Source organism: Pinus tabuliformis, chromosome 3_1 (genome assembly GCF_031772625.1).
Source record: "Pinus tabuliformis cultivar Carrire ecotype Pingquan chromosome 3_1, CPIR1, whole genome shotgun sequence".
NCBI classification, from domain to species: Eukaryota; Viridiplantae; Streptophyta; class Pinopsida; order Pinales; family Pinaceae; genus Pinus; species Pinus tabuliformis.
The window spans coordinates 605,257,746-605,280,795 of NC_142301.1; the positions used below are offsets into that span (position 1 = coordinate 605,257,746).

At 36.2% G+C, this 23,050-nt stretch overlaps 1 protein-coding gene across 1 annotated transcript; it reads right to left on the reverse strand.

Annotated features, from left to right (window-relative positions):
* Nucleotides 1-17,479: 17,479 nt before the first annotated feature.
* Nucleotides 17,480-19,669, reverse strand: LOC149188460 (putative glycosyltransferase At5g03795). Its single transcript, XM_089409963.1, has 4 exons — nt 19,397-19,669; nt 19,086-19,252; nt 18,619-18,967; nt 17,480-18,145 (listed from the first exon to the last, which is right to left on the reverse strand). The coding sequence occupies exons 1-4, from the start codon at nt 19,667-19,669 to the stop codon at nt 17,480-17,482; spliced, it is 1,455 nt and encodes a 484-aa protein (XP_089266089.1).
* Between the last annotated feature and the right edge of the window lie 3,381 nt (nt 19,670-23,050).

The window sequence follows — 23,050 nt, forward strand, 5'->3', positions numbered from 1 at the left end:
AGTTTAAAGTTAAATTCATGTAAGATTTTAGATCCTTCTACATCACCATTAATTTCTAGATCTCTATCTAAAACACATGCAGATTCTAGATCCTTCTTCAGCCTCTATAAATTTGTAATTTCTCTGGCCAAGGAAAGCAAGCTAAGGCCCAACCCTATTATGTAATGCTAAGTGATTTCTATTCTCCAGTGATTGTTTTATTTATTCCGCTATTTCTGATTGAGTAATCTTGTTGTTTCTCCATTTGTCCGTCTCTGAAATTATTCTTTGCTATTGTCGTCTAAGTCTCTGAGTATAAATCTGCTATGTGTTATGTATGCTCTGGTCTAACAACTGGTATCAGAGCTAGGGATGAATATCTACTGTGCAAGCTGCTTAGTGCCATCGCCTTACTCTGGCAGCTGTTGAAGGATTTGTTCAGGAAATCGGAAATTGCTACAAAGAAGGGAGTCCAGGAAAAGGATCTGTCCAGGAAATAGCTGAGGAACTAGCTGAGGAACGTTAAGACAGTTGTTGCAAGAAATAAAAAAGTTGTGGGCATAGGGTGAAACGTACCATGAAGCCTAAAACGTGAAGTGCGTAAGTGCTTTATGTGGAGTTTGTAATTTTTTTTTACATCAAGCTTGCACGTATATGTCAAGTTTTTTTTCTCTCAAATCACCATATGTATGTGTGAAATGTGAAAAGGTTAAAACATTATATATGTTTTTATATTATTATGTATGTTTTAAAGGTTAAAACATTATGTGTGTTTTTATATTATTATGAAACATATATAATTATATGTTGGAATTTTGAAAAGTATATTTTAAAAGGGAGCAAGAATTTTGAAAAGGGTATTTTAGAAAGGAGGAAGGTCATTATTACTAGATTTTAAAGAGTAATAATTAAAGTTTTATTTTTAAGTGGAGTTTTTTGTTTTTGGGCATCAATATATTGAAAATGGAGACCACAGTTACATATATGGAGAAGTTGAGCGGGGCTAATTTTGCCCTATGGAAATCACAGATGGAGGATATATTGATTTTGATGGATTAGTATTTGTCGATTAAGGGTAGAACAAAGAAACCCTCATCGATGACAGATGAAGAGTGGAATAAGCTAGATAGAAAGGCGATTGCAACAATCCGTCAATATCTAGCAAAGAATGTGTATTTCAATGTGTCCGGAGAAAAGACGGTAGAAGGATTATGGAAGAAGCTCCATGATCTATATGAGAAGAACATGACATCAAACAAAGTGTTCTTGATGAAGAAGCTTTATAATCTCAAAATGAAGGAGGGTGCTTCAGTTGCTGAGCACTTGAATGCATTTAATATTATTACTAATTAGCTTGCCTCTGTTAAAATCATTTTAGATGATGAAATTAGAGCCATTTTGCTAATGTGTTCTATGCCAGACAGCTGGGAAAATTTAATTGTAGTTATGAGCACTTCAGCAATGACAGGGACCCTGAAGTTTGATGATGTTAGCAGCAGTTTAATGAATGAGGAGCTGCGACACAAGTCAATTGTGGAAAACCAAGGAGGAGAAGCTCTAGCTCTAGCTAATCATGGTAGGAGAATGGATCGAGGCCAGCAAGGGCGATCAAGATCAAGAGGCCGATCAAAATCAAGGAGAGGAAGGATCATCTGCTTTCATTGTGGCAAACTTGGGCACATGAGGAAAGAATGTCGATTTTGGAAGAAAGGACAAAAGGATAAGAGACCATCTAATACAAATCACAAGTCATACAACACAAATCAAGGTGAGACTACTGTTGTAGCCACAGATGGTGGTGTGTTGTTTACTGTTTCAGTAGAGGATGCATGTGTATATACATATAGCAGTAGCTTTGATTGGATCCTTGACTTTGGGGCATTTCACCATGTAACCCCATGCAACGATAGTTTTGTTTCATATAATCCTGGTGATCATGGTAGAGTGCATTTGGGCAATAATCATTTTTGCAGTATTGTTGGAGTGGGAGATGTCCAGATGAAGATGAAAGATGGACAAGATATATTGTTGAAACAGGTCAAGCATGTACCAGAAATGCGCATGAGTTTAATCTCTATGGGATGACTAGATGATGAAGGCTATTCCACAAGCTTTGGAAAATGAGGCTGGAAATTTAGCAAAGGAGCATTGGTCGTGGCCAAAGGGCCTAAGACAGGAACATTATACACATTAAAGACACCAATAGGAAAATTACATTTAGTTGCTGTCATAAAAGAAGGAAATTCAGCAGATCTATGGCATAAGCGCTTCGGTCACATGAGTGAGAAGGGATTAAAAATCCTTGTTGGTAAAAATTTATTGCTAGGTTTGAAATCCTACAATTATTATCTTTGTGAGCATTGTATATGTGGTAGACAAAGAAGGGTTTATTCCTTAGAGATGGCCATGACAGAAAGAAAAATGTGTTAGAATTGGTACACTCATATGTGTTTGGGCCTGTTAACATCAAATCATTAGGAGGAGCATCATATTGTGTAACATTTATAGATGATGCATCCAGGAAGGTTTGGGCATATCCTATGAAAAGTAAAACTGAAGTGTTTGGAATATTTCAAAAATTCCATGTTGTTGTTGAAAGAGAGACTAACAAATTGCTGAAGTGTTTAAGAACAAATAATGGTGGAGAATATTGCTCAAATGCATTTAAGGAATATTGTAATAGGTTTTGCATAAAGCATGAGAAGACTGCGCCTGGTACTCCTCAATAGAATGGTGTCGTAGAAAGGATGAATCGTACCATAATGGAAAAGGTGTGAAGTATGTTGTCCAATTCTGGTTTGGAGAAGAATTTTTGGGTTGAAGCAGTCAGGATTGCTTGCTACCTCATAAATAGATCTCCAACTACACCCTTGGATGATGGTGTCCCTGATGAAGTTTGGATTGGTAAGAATTTGAATTATTCTCACTTGAAAATCTTTGGATGTGAAGCATTTATACATATTCCCAAAGAAAATAGAACTAAGCTAGATGATAAATCTATGAAATGCATTTTTTTGGGATATGTGGATGAAGATTTTGGTTATTGTCTATGGGATCCAGTCAAACATAAAATTATTAGAAGCAGGGATGTTATATTTAATGAGTCAGAAATGTTCAAGAGGACTATAGGTGAGTTGGAGGTCAAGAAGGTTATTAACAGGTTTGAAGAGAAACAGGAAAACATACCACCAATACAAGAAAATGAACAACAAATTCAGGAGCATGAAGAACAAAAAGTGGAAAATAATGAACAACAAGAAGAAGGAATCTTGCAGGAACCTTTACATGAGATTCAACCTGATAATGCACCACCACATTTGGTTCGCAGATCTTCTAGGCTTCATAAGCCTTCACAAAGGTATCCTCCTTCAAACTATATTTTGTTAACTGATGAAGGTGAGCCTAATAGTTTTCAAGAAGCCTGTAAAGTTGAGCACAATGAAGAATGGAAGAAATCAATGGAAGAAGAAATGAACTCTTTGCTGGAAAATAAAACTTGGGAGTTGGTAAACCTCCCGAAAGGTAGAAAGGCTCTACAAAACAAATGGGTTTATAGGATTAAGCATGAAGGTGACGAAAAGAAGGAGAGGTATAAAGCAAGGCTAGTGGTGAAAGGTTTTGCCCAAAAAGAAGGTATTGACTTCACTGAAATTTTCTCACCTGTTGTTAGAATGTCATCCATTAGAGTCATTCTTGGTCTAGTTGCTACTTTAGACTTAGAATGTGAATAGTTAGATGTAAAAACTACGTTCCTTCATGGTGAATTGGAGGAAGAAATTTATATGGAGCAGCCAGAAGACTTCATAGAAAAAGGAAAAGAAGGCCTTGTTTGTAGGTTGAAGAAGAGTCTCTATGGGTTGAAATAGGCACCTCGACAATGTTACAAGAAATTTGATTCATTCATGTTAGAGGTTGGAAGCTGACCATTGTGTCTATATCAAGAGGTATGATCAAGGAAAGTATATAATATTATTGTTATATGTGGATGACATGTTGATTGTTGGGCATGATAAGAATAAGATCAATAGATTGAAGAAATATTTGGGTAGCAAATTTGCAATGAAGGATTTGGGACCAGCACAACAGATATTGGGCATGCGGATTATGCGTGACATGAAACACAAAAGGTTGTGGCTGTCACAAGAAAAATATATCAAGAAGGTGCTTGACAGGTTTAATATGAAGGATGCCAAGCCAGTTGGTACACCCATTGCAGCCCACTTCAAGCTGAGTATTGAATTATGTCCTAGTGATGACAAGGAGAAAGAAGAGATAAGCAAGATTCCTTATGCTTCAGCAGTTGGCAGCTTGATGTATGCCATGGTATGCACACGACCAGACATTTCATATTCAATGGGAGTAGTGAGCAGGTTCCTTGCCAATCCAGGTAAAAAACATTGGCAAGCAGTAAAATGGATTTTGAGGTATCTCAAGGGTGCTAGTCATTATTGTTTATGTTTTGGTCATAATAATATTGTGCTTGAAGGATTTAGAGATGCAAATATGGCTGGAGATATGGAAAACAAAAAGTCCACTACAGGTTATTTGTATACATTTGTAGGTGCAGCAGTATCTTGGGTGTCAAGGCTACAAATAATAGTAGCCCTCTCTACAACAGAAGCAGAGTACATAGCTGCAAAAAAAGCTTGTAAAGAGATGTTGTGGATGTAGCGATTCCTAGGAGAGATAAGAATAAAGCAGGACAAGTATGTGTTATATTGTGATAGTCAGAGTGCCATTCACTTGGCGAAAAACCCAACATTTCATTCAAAAACCAAGCACATTGACTTAAGGTACCATTGGATTCAGCATGTGTTGGAGGAAGAACAATTATCCTTGGAAAAGATCCATACAGATAGGAACCCTGCTGATATGCTCACTAAGATTCTACCACGAAATAAACATGAGTTATGTAGAGGCATGGTAGGACTCGGTGTGACTTGATTCATATTTGGCTTCAAGTGGGAGAATTTTAAGTGTGAAGCCAAATTCATATAGGATTCTAGATCCTTCTACACTGCCATTAGTTTCTAGATCTCCAGGATTCTAGATCCTTCTACACCGCCATTAGTTTATAGATCTCCAAGATTCTAGATCCTTCTACACTGCCATTAGTTTCTAGATCTCCATCTAAAACACATGCATGATTCTAGATCCTTCTTCAACCTCTATAAATTTGTAATTTCTCTGGCCAAGGAAAGCAAGCCAAGGTCCAAGCCTGTTATGTAATGCTAAGTGATTTTTGTTCTCCAGTGATTTTTTTTATCTATTTCGTTGTTTATGATTAAGTAATCTTGTTGTTTCTCCATTTGTCTGTCTCTGAAATTATTCTTTGCTATTGCCGTCTAAGTCTCTGAGTATAAATCTGTTGCGTGTTATGTATGCTCTGATCTAACAACCATTTAGGGTACAGAGAGGTGAGAATTCACTTACAAGGGAATGCATTCATTTTCATTTTCATTTTCAGTGTTCCACGATTGTGATTTGGCGACAATATTTTTTTGAACACTCATCTAGTCTTCTCGACAAACTCAAGGAAATTGCTAGTAGAGTTTATGATGGCCATGAAGTACACCATATTGTATTTTTCTCTAAGCCTAAGGGTACATATTTTAACGATGGGAGGTACTCAGGAATTGGTCATATTACGGTGATTATGAACTCACAAATATTAACTTCACTATAAGTGGATTATGCTATTGAAGATACTAGTGGGAGTTACAAAATGTTCTCAGGAGAAAGACATGGAGGCCACAAAGGCACAAAATAGTGGTATGCCAATAAAATCGCTAACTTTTCACGTGTCAGCTTTTATTTGGATGACGAAAATCCCACACAGGCTTCTTTGCAACATACATATCGATTGCCAGATTGAGAGTACCACATGGTAAAAATTTATTAGAAGGAAGAAGACGAAAATAAAAAGATTTTATTGGTTAGATATATCTAACCAAACCCATAATAGAAACACTTTGGGTGTAATTAATATTATTTCGTTTATATATTGATTTATATATTATTATTTTAGTTATTATCACATTATTATTTCGTGAACATTTTTGTTTATATGGATATTCTTCTTTCTCTTAAATATTATGATATTTTAGGTTTTATATATTAAATGGCTTGTATAGCTTTTGTGTAATATTTTTTTACATACTAAGCTTTAATTGTTATGTTTAGTATTGTTTTTAAGTTTAGGTTCTAGGTTTAAGATTTTTTACACATTTCCCTTTATCTATATTTTTCACTTTTTTATCCTCTAGCATTTTATATTTATAATTGTTTTTACTTTTATGTTTTGATTATGTATCCAACTATTTTATTTGAAAACAGGTGAAATTGGCAAAACTGTGAGCATTGCACAGTCAGTGGTTTATACAGTTGACGTGGCACGCTGATTGGGCTGCCTACATGACATGGTGACTGTGCAGGCTGATTGGACCTTCAGCGAATTATAGGGTGACATGTGGCAGGTTTCATTTATGACATGGTGTGTTTTTATTGGTGGAAGGGTGGCCAATGAAAGGCTACCACGTGGCCCAGCCAAGGGCCGCCACGTGGCAACTCAAGGGCCACCAAAAGTTGGCTTAAGGTCAGGGAAGCATGGCAAGGGTCGAACCAGGGACCTCCAAACACCAAGTCTATGCCTCCACCAATAGGTTACACAAATGGTTCTTAACATTATAGTCCTTAACGCCTATTTGAATTTGATTGGCGAAGACGGGGGTGGGCAGTTAGCCCTGGCCCTCAGGCACGTGGCCCCCCATTTGGCCACAATTTTTGACGTTAAGGCCTTAGTGGCTAACTGGCGGTCCGATAATTTCGACAGGATTCCCGCAAATTTGGCACTCGGTTAGAGGAATTTGAGGGGAAATTGTAGGTTAGGTGTCATGTTATGGGGAATTTGTGGTGCGGTTAGTGCCAAAACTTGTAGAAAGCATAACTTATGCAATTTTTGTCCAATTTGGGAGCAGGAAAAGGGTATACATGCATTTTTGGGTATTCTAAAGCCATTGGAGAACTATAAATATATGTAATCAGTATTTTGAGCATAATGGTATAAGGCCAAGCCATTGGAAGTTAGACCAAGGAGACATAACCCAGGAGGGGCGAACTCCATCAATTGTTGAATGTATCACTGTTATGGTGATGTTTTGTCTATTATTATGCTGTTGTTCAATATTTTTTAATTCATGTTTTAAGCTCATGAAATACATATAAATACATAAAAACTCATGATAAAATTACAATTTAACTCATAATCCTCAAGCACTTTGTTTATAATTAGAATTGGAATTTAGCACAACAAACACTAAATTTCCCATTCAGATCGAGTTTTGTATCAGAGCTTTTGGTTTTCTTTGTGCAATGAGGATTTAACTATTTTCAAGTGAATGTGACGTTTATAAGGTTGAAGCTCAAGAGGGGAGAAGTAAAGCTTGTGGTTGCAGGTCGTCAAGTTGGGAGAAGGATAAGGAGAGCAAGATTACCACAATATCCACCACTAGTTCTACCTCAAATTGTAGTTGAAGCTTCAGCAAGCACATCACATGAAGGAGAGCCTGAAAATATGTCAGAGGATGAGAAGGCTTTTAGGAAGGCTTTCTTTCATATGAGAGAGATGGTGAAAGTCCTCTATGAAGAGAGGAATACAAGACTGAAGAGTGAAAGATCCAAGCCTCCAAAAGGATAAGGTTCTTTAGGAGGAGGAGGTAATGGAAATGGTGATAAACCACCATCTTCTCCACCATCATCCTCACCACCATCTTCGCTTTCATCTTCATCCTCTTCCACTACTACAACCCTTTCTCATACTCATCCACATACCTCAAAAGGAATTGGTAAAACACCATTCTTAAAACTTGATATTAAATTTGAATTGTCTATGTATATTGGTGAAGTGAATGCAGAAAAGATTGACAATTGGGTTTGTCAACTTAAGGTCTACTGCAGAATTCAAAACTTTCAAGATGATGAAACAAAGATACAACTAGCTTCCTTGAGACTGGAGGGTGCAATTCTAATATGGTGGGAAGCCAAGACACAAGAAGAGATAAAAAGACATGGTAAGATCTCAATCTCTTGGTCTGATTTCATTGTTGCAATTAAAATACATTTTTACCCTCTAACATATATGCAGAAAGCCATCATGAATTGGAAGAACTTTAGACAACTTAAAGGTAAAAATGTGCAAGATTACACCCAAGAATTTAGAAGAAGGTCTCTAATTTTAGGTTTAGATTTGTAATCACAAGACATGTTGTTGAAGTATATAGGGGGTTTACACAGTTACCTAAGGCATATTATCCTTATGTTTAATCCCAATAGTCTAGATGAGGTTTGTGTGCAAGCCACTCATCTTGAGGCAAGAGGGAAAAATATTCCAGAAGAGGGTAAAAATAAGCCATTTAAGGGTGGAGAGAAAGGAAATGGTTTCAACGGGAAGGGAAAGAAAAATGCAAGAATTAAGAAAGAAGGAGAGAAAATAACATGCAAACATTGTTCGAAAGAGGGTCATGATGAAGACCATTGTTGGAAGCTTCATCTAGAGATAAGGCCTAAGAAATTCAACAATAAAGGGAATCAAAAGACAGTTACAACCACTCAACAAGATTCGGGATCCGATTCGGGTGATGAAATTAAAATTACATCCATGGGTATCAAAGGAAAAGAATCCATTGCTAGCACTAGTACTTCAAATTGTCACACTAGCACTGCAAATGAAGAAACAAGGATTGAATTATTTCATGTAAGAGTTATTGCAAAACATACAAAAATTGACATACTATTTGATAGTGGGTCTCAAGCAAACTTGATATCTGAAGAATTAGTCAAGAAACTTAATCTTGAAACTGTTCCTCATCCCAAGCCATATCCATTGGATTGGATATGCAAGAACACAGACTTACAAGTTACGAGAAAGTGTGTTATTCGATTTGCAATCAAAACAAACTTCATTAACGAAGTTGAATTAGATGTTGTACCGCTTGATATTTCAGGAATTGTTTTGGGTATCCCTTACCTCTATGATAGTAAAGTTATCTTCTATTGCCATGAAAACAAGTACCACTTGTTCAAGGATGGTGTGGCGTATATTGTGATAGCTCATTGCAAGAAACTAAATCTTTCATTAGTTAATGCATGGGAAATGAAAAGACTAGTGAATTCAAGCAAGAATTTTCTACTTCTTATGCTCAAACTAAAGATTGATGTTGATTATGAAGCATTCAAGGTTGTGATTCAAAGTTTAAATCTGATTTGATTGAGGTGGTTAATTAAAATGATGAGATGTTTTAGGAACCAAAGGGATTACCTCCTTAGAGGGGAATCCAACATGAAATACAATTGCAACAAGATTGTCCTCTTCCTAACATTGGCATGTACATGATGTCAGTGATGGAAAGTGCATAAATTAAAAAGTAAATTCAAGAGTTGTTGGACAAAGGGATCATCTGACCAAGTACTTCGTCATGCAGGTCACCTATTTTTTTGGTGCTAAAGAATGATGGAACATGGCGCATGTGTGTGGATTTACGTGCATTGAACAAGATTATGGTAAAGAATTATTACCCACTTCCTAGAATAGATGATTTACTTGATCAATTGAAAGATGAAAATTATTTTACTAAGTTGGACTTACGAAGTGGCTATCATAAAATTAGAATTGTTGAATGAGACACATGGAAGACAACATTCATAACAAAGCAAGGTTTGTTTGAATGGTTAGTTATGCCTTTTGGTCTTTGTAACTCTCCCGCTACCTTCATGCGTGTGATGAATGATGTGTTAAGGCCATTTCTTGATCATTTTTTCATAGTCTACTTAGATGATAGCTTGATTTTCAATAAGTCACGTAATGAACATGTCATGCATGTGAGAAAAGTACTTGATGTCTTGAAGAAAGAACAATTGTTTTTAAAGATGTCAATATGTGAGTTTGGTAAACCTTCTTTGGTCTACTTGGGGCATATTGTTGGAGGAGGCGAGTTGAAGATAGACCCCTCTAAGGTTGAGGTCATTGTGAATTGTCCAATGCCCAAGACAATTACTGAGACAAGAAGTTTTTTGGGAGCAGCTCAATATTAGATAAAGTTTATTACTAACTTTTCTTCTATCGCAGCTACTTTGCATGCATTGACTAGTGTGAAAAAGGTGTTTCAGTGGGAGGCAAGCAGTGAAAAGAATTGATGCTTTGAAAGAAAAGATTAGTTCAACTCCAGTACTTGCACTTCCGAACTTGAGACAATCTTTTGAGATTCAAACTAATGCAAATGATTATGCCATGGGTATAATCCTTATGCAACATGGTAAGCCCGTTTCATTTCATTCACAAATATTCAGTGATGCATTGATTAACTATCCTACTTATGACAAGGACTTATATGCATTGGTTCAAAGTGTGAAAAAGTGGAAACACTATTGATGGGGAAAGAAACCATGATTCACACTGATCATCAACCATTGCAATACTTGCAATCACAAAAAAAGCTGCAACAATCAAGGCACTTTCGATGGATGCATTTCTTATAACAATTCCACTTGGTCATTAGGTATAAGAAAGGTATATACAACAAGGTTTCCGATATGATTTCTAGGCCTATTGTTAGTGCATCTACTTTACTCAAGCATAATTTTTTTTGCATGAAAGTTATGCTGAGAAATATGTATTTGATAATGACTTTCAAGATGTTTATGAAAGCTTGGGTCAGGGGAACCAAGTAGAGGAATTGGATTACCATGAGCATAATAACTTATTGTATCATTTGGGAAAGCTTTGTATTCCACGGGGAGAGAGAGTGAATATCATAAGGGAGGCACACACTTCTCTTATTGTTGGACATTTCAGTGTAAGAAAAATGATGTCACATCTTTAGAGGTATTGTTATTGGCCTCATATGCTTGAAAGTGTGTCACATTTTATTAAAGGATGTTCATTGTGTGCAATCAGTAAGCCTAGAAATAGGAAGTTAGGATTGTACACACCACTTCGGGTACGTTCACGACCATGGGAAAGTGTTTCTATGGTTTTTGTAGGAGGCCTTCCATTGTCAAAAAGAGGTCATGATTATTTGTATGTAGTTGTGGATAGGTTCAACAAGATGTGTATATTAGTGCCATGTAAAAAGAAAATCACAGCTGAACAAACCACTTAGTTATTCTTTCAACATGTTTGGGTTCATTTTGGATTGGTCATATCCATTTTTAGTGATCGATATTCTTGATTTGTTGGAAATTTTTTTGTCAACCTTGTGGGGCTTGATGGATACAATGTTGAAAAAGAGTACAACCTTTCATCCACAAACAAATGGTCAAGCTGAAGTGGTCAATAGAACAATGATACATCTTCTTTGTGGGTACTGCAACAAGCATCCTAAGTTGTGGGATGAACAGTTGCATTACATTCAGCATGCTTACAACCACGCAAAGAACTATTCAACATAAACATCACCATTTGAAGCATGTTTTGGATACTTTCCTAGATCGCCATTGGATTTCATTTTGGGAAGGATGTCTCTATTGATGGCCATAGCGACATAGAAAAAGACAAGAAGTTCATTGAGAAAATCCAGTTGGTACATCAAACAGTTCAATATCAACTTGAAAAGAGCCAAGACAAGTACAAAGCAAGGCATGACAAGCATTGTGTAGATCACAAGTTCCAGTTGGTGATGAAGTTTGGCTTCACAGTAGAAAAGAGAGGCTTCAAGGGGAAGGTAAAAAACTGAAACCAATCCATTATGGTCCTTTCAGAATTTTGGAAAAGATTGGTGACAAAGCCTTCAAATTAGATTTTCCTTCAAACATGCAAATTTACTTTGTTGTTAATGTTGAGAATTTAAGATTGTATGAGCCTCCTTTCATTGAAGATAAATGAGAAAGTGTCTAGATTTTTTCCATTGAGGATTTATCTCTTGAGTACCTTGAAGAAATACAACAAGACACCATTCTTGACAGAAGAACATGGACTTCAAAACGAGGGAGTGTGGAATACCTTCATATGGGGTTCAAAGGAACCAATCCAAGCAAGGCCAAATGGATTGAGATTAGAAAGGTGAAGGAATTGGACCCTCATCCGCTGAGCAAATGAAAGTGATCTTTTAGGGTCCAAAGTCTTCTAGTTGGGAGGAGTGATCCGGTGCTAAAAATATATGCTCAAAAATTAAAGTTGTCGGATCGAAACAAAACCCGAATGACTGCGTAGATCTCATCTTCCTAATTCTGGTGCAAATCATTTTGTGGAAAATGAATATCATATGCTCCCAGAAACATGTTTTGTTCATTTTCCTAAACATGCGAATTTGGCAAAAAATGTGCAACACTACACATTCAACAGTCTATACTGCTTACGTGCCAGGCTGACTGGGATGCCTAGGTGGCAGGGTGACTGTGCAGGCTGATTGGACCTCTGGTGAATTATAGGATGTTACATGGCAGGTTTCATTTATGACATGGAGTGTTTTTATTGGTGGAACGGTGGCCAATCACAGGCTGCCACATGGCCCAACCAGGGTCTGCCACATGGTAGCTCGAGGGCCACCAAAAATAGGATTATGGTTCGAGCAACAACGACAGGGTTCGAACCCGCGATCTCCAAACACCAAGTCTAGGCCTCCATCAATGGGCTACGTAAATGGTTCTTAACACTATAGTCCTTCACACATATTTGAATTTGATTGGCGGAGAATTAGGGGCTCGGCCGGTGGGGGCAGGCGGCTAGCCCTGGCCCTCGGGCATGTGGCCCCCCATGTGGCCACAATTTTCGGCATTAAGGCCTTAGTGAATAATTGGCGGCCAACAATTCCAGTCAGATTCCCACAAATTTCGTCCTCGGTTAGCAGAATTGGGGGCGAAATTGTGGGTTAGGTGTCGGGTTTTCGGGAATTTGTGGTGTGGTTATAGTGCCAAAACTTGGGGAAAGCATAAATTATGCAGTTTTTGTCCAATTTGGGAGAAAGAAGGGGCCATACAAGAATTTTTGGGTCTTTTGAAGCCATTGGAATAGGTTTAAGAGCCATTGGAGCACTGTAAATGTATGTAATCACTATTTTGAGCATAATGATATGGGGCCAAGCCATTGGAAACTGGACCAAGGAGACGTAGCCCAGGAGGGGTGAACCCCTTAATTAATTGCTAAGTGTATTACTGTTACGGTGATGTTTTGTCTATTGTTATGTTGTTGTTCAATGTTTTTTAATTCATGTTTTAATCTCATGAAATACATATAAATACATAAAAAATCATGATAAACTTGCAATTTACCTCATAATCCTCAAGCACTTTGTTTATAATTTGAATTGGAATTTAGCACATCAAACACTAAATTTCCCATTCTGATCAACAAACCAATTAAATAATAGAATTGGATGATATAAGATAAAATAATCACATTTTTGGAGTGCTTTAAGGGATAAAAAATGAGTCCTTGTTACTCAAGATTAACTTTCACAAATAGCATGATAGGGTTGGTTAAGAATTTATCCTCAAGATGTTGGTTTGGTTAGGATTTGGAGTGGACATTATATGCATGGTGCATTCTCCTTTCTTTGATATGTTTGCAAGGGTATTAGTTAATGTTGCATTTCCAAACCTAATATACCTATAAAAATATGTTAAAATGTGGTTCTTTTTCACTCTTTCTATATATGCAATAGTTGCAGATTTTATTGGCAATTTAATAGATGCAATTAAGATGGACGGTTGGATTCTTGGCATCCAAATTATAGAAACTATTTTTAACAATTTGTTTCCTTATGATTTGATGTTATCTATTTGTTTGGAGTTTAGTGTAGTGGATGAGACCTTGGGATGTCTAGAAACTTTCTTAGAATCTTTGATAGCTATTATTAGTGACCATTACTTTGAGTGCTATATTAATGGACCACAAAAGTCATCTAATTGACTTGAGGGATAGAAGTTGGAGGAGGGTGGGCCTTGGGTAGATAGTGATATACTTAGGCATAATTTTTGAGCATGACATCTCCCCTTCTGCTTTGTGGCAGTGGTGTAGGGATAACTTCATGCCAAGCTCTAGAAGTGGAATCCATGAAGCTAACTTTAATGGTAATCTTACTCGTTACTGAAGATTCTCCAATCAAGTCATCTTTTATTTATGTTTTTGGTTCCTTACGACACCTAGAATGTAAAGGTTAGATATGGTAGTGAAATTATATGGCATGCCATAATAATAATGTAACATCTGGCTTAGGTTTAGTTCTATAATGTGTACAATTGGGATGACAATGTGCTAAGAAAGTTTATGTCAACAAAAGCCCATTGAGTGTGCATGGCAAGACAATAGAGTTTTAAGGAAAGATGAAAGGTGGTAGAAGAAAGGTGAGAAATGAGGCTTAGTTTTGATTTACTTAGATCGATCTAAAGTGACATGGAGGAAGGCAAAGGGTTCATGGGAAGTTGATATCTTAGGAAGGAAAAATAGGATGTTTGAGACTAGAAGTGTGTATTATACAATGTAAATATACATTTATGTATTGTAATTGATTTAAAATTTTTTAACATTGACCCTTTGACATGATATTTGATTATATATGTTATCTAAGTGTATAATATTATTTGAAATTGTTGGTCTATCTTTATTCTAACTATATTATTACATATCATTGTAAATGCTTAGTATAAGAATATAAATATTATAGATAGGTAATAAATCAAAGAACCTAAATAAATAAATAAAAACAAAATGATAAACATAAAATATATGATGAAAATGTTACAAGAGAAAAACTGATAAAAATACTAAATAACAAACAACAATATTTCAAATAAAAATATGGTGAATGTTCCCCCATGGTGGGTGCCCATAAGTGGGACGCAAACCCCTTCTTTGATATGAGAAACAAGACAATAAATAAAGGGGGCTATACACCACCTAAGTGGAGAAACACATGCAAATAATAATGTATCTGGATGATTGATTGTGAGGCAAAAGTGTGAGATATGTTTCATGATTGATAGTCATAAGAAGGTAGCAATGAAAGGACAGCCATACAAGGAGATGAAATTCAATCATGCTCTCGACATAGTTGCTTTGGATTTGATGGGAAAATAAAATTATAATAGCGAATGGTGGATGAAGTCAAGGATGTGAAAATATAATTTAAATTGGTCTATCATCTGGAGGAAGCTACATCATGGAAGGTTATATATAAGTAACATAGTTTTATATGGTCTACTCAAAGATTTTTCTTTCTACTTTTTCAAGTGATATATTTAGAACCATCAAGTTTCATGGTCTGGGTGGTTGTTGTGCTTCGGGTGGCCAACTCAAAGGGTCTCGTCTAGAAGTAATGTCCCTTTTTCTTGAGTATAATTCAGGTTTATATGTTAAAAGTAGAGTTTTGTGGATTCAATTACGTTAGTTTCAAGATTGGACGTTGGGAGATACAATGTTTTGGTTTAAGGTGCTCAACTCCCTTATCTTTCCTTGAGGTTGAAATTGTTCTCCCTTCTTCTATCCCATCTATTATATCCCCTCCCTTTATGGCTAAACGTAAAATATTTGCAAGACATATAGGTGGAAGAAGGGGTGAAGCTTCTCCCTTTGTGAGCTTAGATGCCCATCCTCCATCCTCCTCACAATCTAAAGTAGAGGGTGCAACTCGATGAGCCATGGTTTTTTATGCAGAATTCATTCAAGAAGTGGTTAGATGCACTATTGTAGAGGTTGAAGAGGAAGTTTGTGAGGATCATAGGTTCATTCCTCACCACCATGTAGAAAGTGAAGCAAGGTAATGGATCTTGGAAATTTATACTTCAACTCGATCTTGTAAAGCTCTTATATGCACACAATCAACTTATATTCGCGCATCAAAACTCTTATAGGAAAAGTTCTTATTGAGTGGTTAGAAACTCCAGAGAAGAATTTGGTTTGCATTGTAGAAAGTCTTTGACCTAGCCAAGAAGCAGGAACACATTACTTTTATTCCTTTTGAAGAGGAAAGTGATTCCCTACGAATCCAAGGGGACTCCAACACAACATGACATGATTAGGCCAACCAATATTTTGGTTAAAATTTCACACTAACACTTTCTTGATTTTTCTTGTTAATTGCCAAAGGCTTCTTATTTCAACTTAAGGTGGATGAGGATCTCTTGATTTTTATATATTTTTAATTGATGGCCTAGATTGATTCTGAAGGGAATATGCTCAGCATATGCTTAGTCGTAATTCTTATCAAAGGTTGTAGTGTGTTACAAAGTTTGTTATGTTGGATTGACTTTTAATGAATTTAAAAAATTAGATTTTTTCCAAGTGCTTCCGCCACCAATTTCATAGGGATTTGAGATTATTCCAATTCTAATAAGCTCTTCCATGATAAGTTCCTCATTATTATTTATAGCATTCATTTATATATAAGCAAATTTTATTTAGAAAAATGGTCCATTACTTTTAATAAATTTAAAACATTAGGTTTGTGCCTAAGTGGCTCCCCGCCCACCAATTTCCTAGGGATTTGAGATTATTCTAGTGCTAATAAGTTCCTCCATGATAAGTTTCTCATTATTATTTATAACATTCATTTTTATATAAGCAAAATGGTCCATTTTACAATAAGATGTGTAATTCTTTTTTTTTTTTTTCTCAAGTTAAAGTTGACCCATAACCTTTTTATACATGGTTAATGGTAAATGTATGCCTTGGTAAGACATTCTTTGTGTTGTAATAGTTTTTTTGTTATATTTATAAAGCCTTAAACTATTTTTATTAGTTATCTTTTCAATATAAATAATAAACTAATTACTTTTTATTATATTTACAAAACCTTCTGCTATTTTTTATTATTCATCTTTTCAATTTAAATAATAAACTAATTCCTTTCGCAATAAATACAGTAAAATTCTAAATCTCTACTACTGATTTAATTTCTTATTTCTCAAAGTAACATGTGAAAAACATATAATTTTTTTTGAAAATAAATATAAGACACATCACCTTAACATAGAACCCGAAAGAAAACAATATAATAAAAAGAAAACATTATGATAACAAAATAACAATACAGTAAATGAAGAAGAACATTATGATAACAAAATAACAATACAGTAAATGAAGAAGCACGATTCAAGTTACATGGAAATGTCACGAGAATCGGTAAGAACACTAAATGGTCCATGGAGAAGCAAGATTTTTAAATGGTCCATGGAGAAGCAAGATTTTTATGATATGAATATCTTGAAGAAAAAATAATACACCAGGTCAATGGAGTGAAAAGATATTTAAAATTTGAAATAATCAATGAACATCTTAGGATTAACGCTGCAATTTCATGAGCAAAAATCATTCTTCCGCGGTCATACGTTGCATGAATGGATGGACTGGAAACTGATCTATTCGGTCATAACAAGTATCAGTAACAATTACCAACATTTAAGCTGGGAATTATTCGCTGCTGACCAATCAATGCAGTGAAAACAGTGTGTTGCAGTTAGAAGTTTGTGGTGGGCATTACGGGGAAATGTATAGAGGGGAGGAGATCTTTTATGAGCTAATCTGAATGTTTAGCCGCCTGAGCCATATGGAATGAAGAACCATGTGGAAAAAGTCATAAGGTTTTGGAGGCTGGTTTACAGTAAAATGTCTCTGAACTTGCTTCAGTTTACTTTGCATCTCGACATACCTATTTACTGGTATGGATTGCAGTATGGTCTTGAGATTTGGTATTTCGGACACGGGAACCTGAACAGAGAAACTTGTCCAATTCAGCACATCGCTGAAGGGAAGAGCATAGTCTTTTGAAATTATGACAGGAACACATTCACTGTAAATTGCCTCCGCAATACGTGGGCTGGCCACTTCGTATCCACTTGGGCACAGGCAATATCTGCTCTTCTTCATAAAGTCAAAATATGACAAGCCGTTGGGGAGATATTCATAGACTTGCATATCATCATCAGTCCCGTTTTTCCAATGCTTAAACAATATGGGTCTCACAGGTCCATGGTTTCCACCAGCAAAGAATGCAAGCAAAGGCCTCTCTAGAGCAGATGGACCCCCAAGCAAGCCATTCATCCCACCTGGTCCCAATTTCACCTCCGGAAGTGTTGCATCTTTTGTGGGGTTGAACCCTTCTGAAGTGTTGGCATTACATAAAACACGAATTGAATTATTGTACAAGAATGGATTTGCCTCAGATGCATCAGGCCCCTGCGCATGTCGAAAAAAAAAAAAAACATTTAATGCAAACAGAATTTTTGGGACAACATTGGTAACAAGCATATTTTCTAGGTGATGATTGCCCCATTCCATGGCAAAATCAACAATAGCCTTATATATAACCTCAACAACAATAAGCTTATATATAAGCTTAACAAGCAGAGTGTTGTAGGTGAAATTTGCGTGACAATATGAACTGTAACCTAGGAGTAGGAACTTAAGAAGCATATCTTTGTGCGTGATTTCCCTATTCCATGACAATTTCAGCAATAACCCTGAGATTAGAAACCTAAAAATGGAACTACCAAGGTTACCAATAAGACCATAAGTCTGTTCTCTAACCATTCTACAATGATTGTTTCATAAAACCGTCATGCACTGGGAGTGCAATGGAAATGTTTTGTTTTATAAAGTTTAAAAAACTGTTGAAACTGTGGCCAAATGGATATAAGGGAATACACTACCCAGTCATGGCATGAGAGCATGAAATGATCGGCTCCCAGACTTCGGTTCCAAAAGGGATATTTGTTGGCAATAACGTTAACGTAATCTCCCACGAACCGTCTTAAGGGCGTGGCATCATATGTGTTGGGCACGTAAATGTAAGTGACCATGAGGGTTACGCTGAAGGGAAGAAAATAAACATGGGCATCCTCCGGGTTCAATGTCACGAACCGATTCCCCAGCTCAAGCTCCTCACTGAATCTACCTTCCGTCGAATAGATATCCTTAGACGGTCCGTGGTGTACCAGAGGCGGCTCCCCCTCTCGATATACGAAGATCTTGAAACGCTTCTCCATTTGCCTGTAGCTCCTGATAACAAAAACACAAGAAAAATACAAATCAAATAAACCAGTGACCGAAATCCATTTATTAAGATATAATGAACCAGACTAAAGATTCATATATATAGTTGGAGTAGAAATTTTACCGATGAAAGGCACCGGCGTTTCGATAGATGTCACCGGTTGGAACATAGGAATCTCCCGGTTCCTGTTTCTGTTCCTTGTGTAAAATCGCTTTCCTTATGGCTGCCCGAGCCCTTCTCAGGTCGATTTCCACCTTCGTTATACGATGCCTCCCCTTCTTCTGCTTCCACTACATCCACGCAGTAAAATTCAATTCAATTCTGTTCCCATTGTTTAAAAATTATTAAATTCAACACGAATTGTCCTATCACTCTATATTCATTAATATGAATAAGAAAAATGAAATAGGTTAACCAATATTGAGTTGAATCACCTCATTCACAGAGCTGCTGTTGAAAGGAATTCCATCAACCGATGGAACCAATGGTGAGGCTGCTTGGGACTGGGATTCATGATCATGCATCCCGCCATGTAGTGATACAGAGGAAGTAGCTGGCGAAGGCAATCCATACTTCGTTTTTGTGTGGGATTGTTTCGAAATAAACGATGGGAAAAGATTGACACGACAGAAGTCGAGGATAAAAAAACTGAGGATCAATAGAAGAGCAAGCGCTAGACTCCGCTTGAGGTCACACTGTTCTTCCATAACGGCCAGCCTTCATGGCATAACCCCCCACTTATATGGCACTAAACACCCCAATTTCTGGCATTCTCTTCCCAAGTATCAACTGGCTGGAAACAAGTATCAACCCAAGTAGTTGCCCGTTGACGGTTAACATTATTACTATGCAGGATTTTAAAATTTGCTGGCTGCGGAGAATAATGAATGTGCAGGTTGGAAATCGGAAGCCGGAACACGTTGGACTAGACAAGGGCGACGCGTTGTTGACTATTAGATGTCTTTGGAGTTTTTTCGTTTGGAATTTGGTAAAAACCAAAAAAAAAAAAATTGTGGAGTTTTGATGTGTTTTGTTTAGCCGGAACAAGTTGGATTATACCATGGGAGGCTTTGTCTCACTCTTAGATGTTTTTAAGTTTGGTTGAAATTTGAATATATATAAATGTAGGGAGGCGTTATCTGATTATGAGATGTTTTTGGAGTTTTGTTGAAATAAATATATATATATATATGTGTGGGGTGGCTTGTCTCACTCTTAGATGTTTTTAAGTTTGGTTGAAATTTGAATATATATAAATTTAGGGAGGCGTTCTCTGATTATGAGTTGTTTTTGGAGTTTTGTTGAAATATATATATATATATATGGGGTGGCTTGTCTCACTCTGAGATGTTTTTAAGTTTGGTTGAAATTTGAATATATATAAATTTAGGGAGGCGTTCTCTGATTATGAGATGTTTTTGGAGTTCTGTTGAAATATATATATATGTGGGGTGAAATAGATTATATTAAAGGAGGCTTAGTTTAATTAAAATTTTGTTGAAATTTGAATATATATATATATGTGTGTGGGGGGAATGTTGATGTGTTTTTGTTTATATTTAGTTTTGATTGTATATAATATTTATAGATTTAATATATATAGAGGGGAATGTTGATGTGCTTCGTTTAAACTGAATTTTGATTGTATGTATATAGATAGATTTAATATTCAAAAAAATTGAGGTTTTTTATTTTAATTTTTTAATTTGGTAAAAATATTATAATGAAAATTTGATTTGTTGAATTTAAATTAAGTTTTTGATTATATATATAGATTTAATATTTGAAAAAAACTAAAAATTTAAATGATAAAAATTCATCATTCAAATTTATAATTCCAACAAACTCAATTTAACTGAACAACCTTCAAAACCTTAAATAAATTAAACTGAAAAATCTCCCAAACCTATAGAATAAGGCACAAACAAGTAGCAACGCATGTCTAGTTAACTATAAATGACTAACGTTGGTGGAAAATATAGGTGCGGGCAACAATGAATGGGTCAGTTGAACTAGCTCCAAGGAAGCATTTAGTAATAGTCTACGTTGACAAGATGATGTAAACTGGGTGTAGGAAAATTTATTTCTTCTCTTCTTCCAAAGTAGTTTGTTAGTTTAGTATACAGAATTTATGAGGCATTTAGTATTGCCGATTTGAAGAAATTAAAAGAAATACATTTTTTTAACAAAGTTATACATATCCGAATGTATTAAAGTATACATTATGCTTCCAAATTTCTCGATAATATAACTGCTAATGCCAGCGAACATCAATTTAAAAAACCAAAATTAGGTTATCCGAATGTGTTAGGGCCTGGATCTACCTCAGGCTGAAGAAAGGCAGGTCTAGGGTAACGTCAAACCACGCTTAACGTGGTAGCTATCCCTACTAGGTCAGGAGAGGGCTCTCTCCTTGTCAATCTCAAAGAAAATATGGCAAATAAGGCTTGAGATGAATGAAATGAATACTAATTTTAGGCTAGGTATATTTGCTCAGAGGATCTGATTGATTTTAATGGTTGGTTGCTAGATCAGATGAGGAATGCAGCTTTGGGTCGGGGAAATCAACTCAGATTTGCAGAGGTTTCTGTGGAGCGAGGTAGGCAAGTGTTTTAGCACTTTGAATTTGATGCTATGGTGAGTCTAAAGACTGGTGAGGAGTTGGAGAGGGCATGCAAGGTTCATGAGTCCTCTTCAAATAGCAGAAAACATTTAAAACCAAATGAAACCTCAAGGCAGAGCACTAAACATCAATGGATTCCACCTATTAATCTTGATTCATTTAGTTATGCAGAAAAAGATAAATGATGGCACATATACACATAAGAGAAAACTAAATTACAGAGGAGAAAACAATGCCAATACACATTACCACAAGAATCCCACAAAATGCTGCAAAACCCTGGTTCATTTCCTTGCCAAACTGTAGAAGTGATTTACAATGTAGCTCAATGCATCCACAAGAGTCCAACCTTGACAAATGACTATGAAAGTACAAGATATAGGCATCAAACCACCTATGTTAGCCATCAGGGGTCGAATCCATGAGTCAAGAAGCTGTTTCAACAACATCTAAACTAGGAACTGAAAATAGGCAGTAGAACAGCTTGCCTCTAAAACTATGGAAACTGATTCGTCCATCCTCAAACCAACTCTAACTAATGTATCTACCCCCTCAAGTCATTTTTCATCATATTTACATCATAGTACATCATTTTACATCATATTACATCATTAATTTACCAAAGAGAGAAGAAAAAGTCAAACTAACAGTGAACTAGGCGAAATTCTGAGTTTTTAGGCAAAATTGGCAAAATTTTGCCCAATGCGCAGCAACTTGAGCCTGATGCACAGTGCCATTTCAAGGTTGCATTTGGAGGCCTTCCACTTCACCAAATCAGGCCCAAGATAGCTTGTTAGAAAGCTCTACCTGTCTACTTTTTAGGACAGCTAGAATTTTTGGATTTGGAGTCCATTTGCCCCTTCAAAAATCATTTCTCCTAATACTGGTTCCTGTGGGTCAAAAAGTGGCAGAGAGGGCATTTTATTAGATTTTTTTTGCCCTTTAGGTGATCTAGATCTCCTCCAAATCTTATGAAACTTTTTGGGTTTCATTATTTTTCCATGAGGAATCCAAAAATGTAAGTCATTTTACAAAATCCTCGCCAACTCAATGCGCAGTGCCGATGGCACTGCGTATCAGCTGAAAATTCCTGTGTTTTGCATTATAAAATTGAGAAATGACAAATTTACCCAAAACTTCTTCAAATTTGGCAAGACACAAGCTTACTAATTGCTTTGCTGAGCCAATGAAGTTTCAGCCAAAATTTTAAGTTTATCTTGTTCCTTTTTGGCTTTTAAGGCTCTCTTTAACTTAGCTTTTAGGCTGTTTATCCTTGTCTTGCAAATTTTATTCCGAGCTAAGTAATGATAAGCCATGTGGCGCAAAAATTTCTTCTCTTTGTTAGCTTTATCAAGCAGCTTCTAAAGGTGGATATTCACTCTTTCCAACCATGATTCTCGATCAACCTCAATTTCTTGCTCAAGGGATGTCATCTTGATTTTTCTTCTTTTTGCCACTTGCCTGT

What these genes read in the sequence shown, in the direction of transcription:
- LOC149188460 (XM_089409963.1), bottom strand. Translation starts at nt 19,669, where the DNA reads ATGGAAGAACAGTGTGACCTCAAGCGGAGTCTAGCGCTTGCTCTTCTA. An exon ending in ACAGCAGCTCTGTGAATGAG is followed by an intron (nt 19,253 to 19,396) that starts GTGATTCAACTC and finishes GCGTGGATGTAG; the next exon opens with TGGAAGCAGAAGAAGGGGAG. An exon ending in AACGCCGGTGCCTTTCATCG is followed by an intron (nt 18,968 to 19,085) that starts GTAAAATTTCTA and finishes TTTTGTTATCAG; the next exon opens with GAGCTACAGGCAAATGGAGA.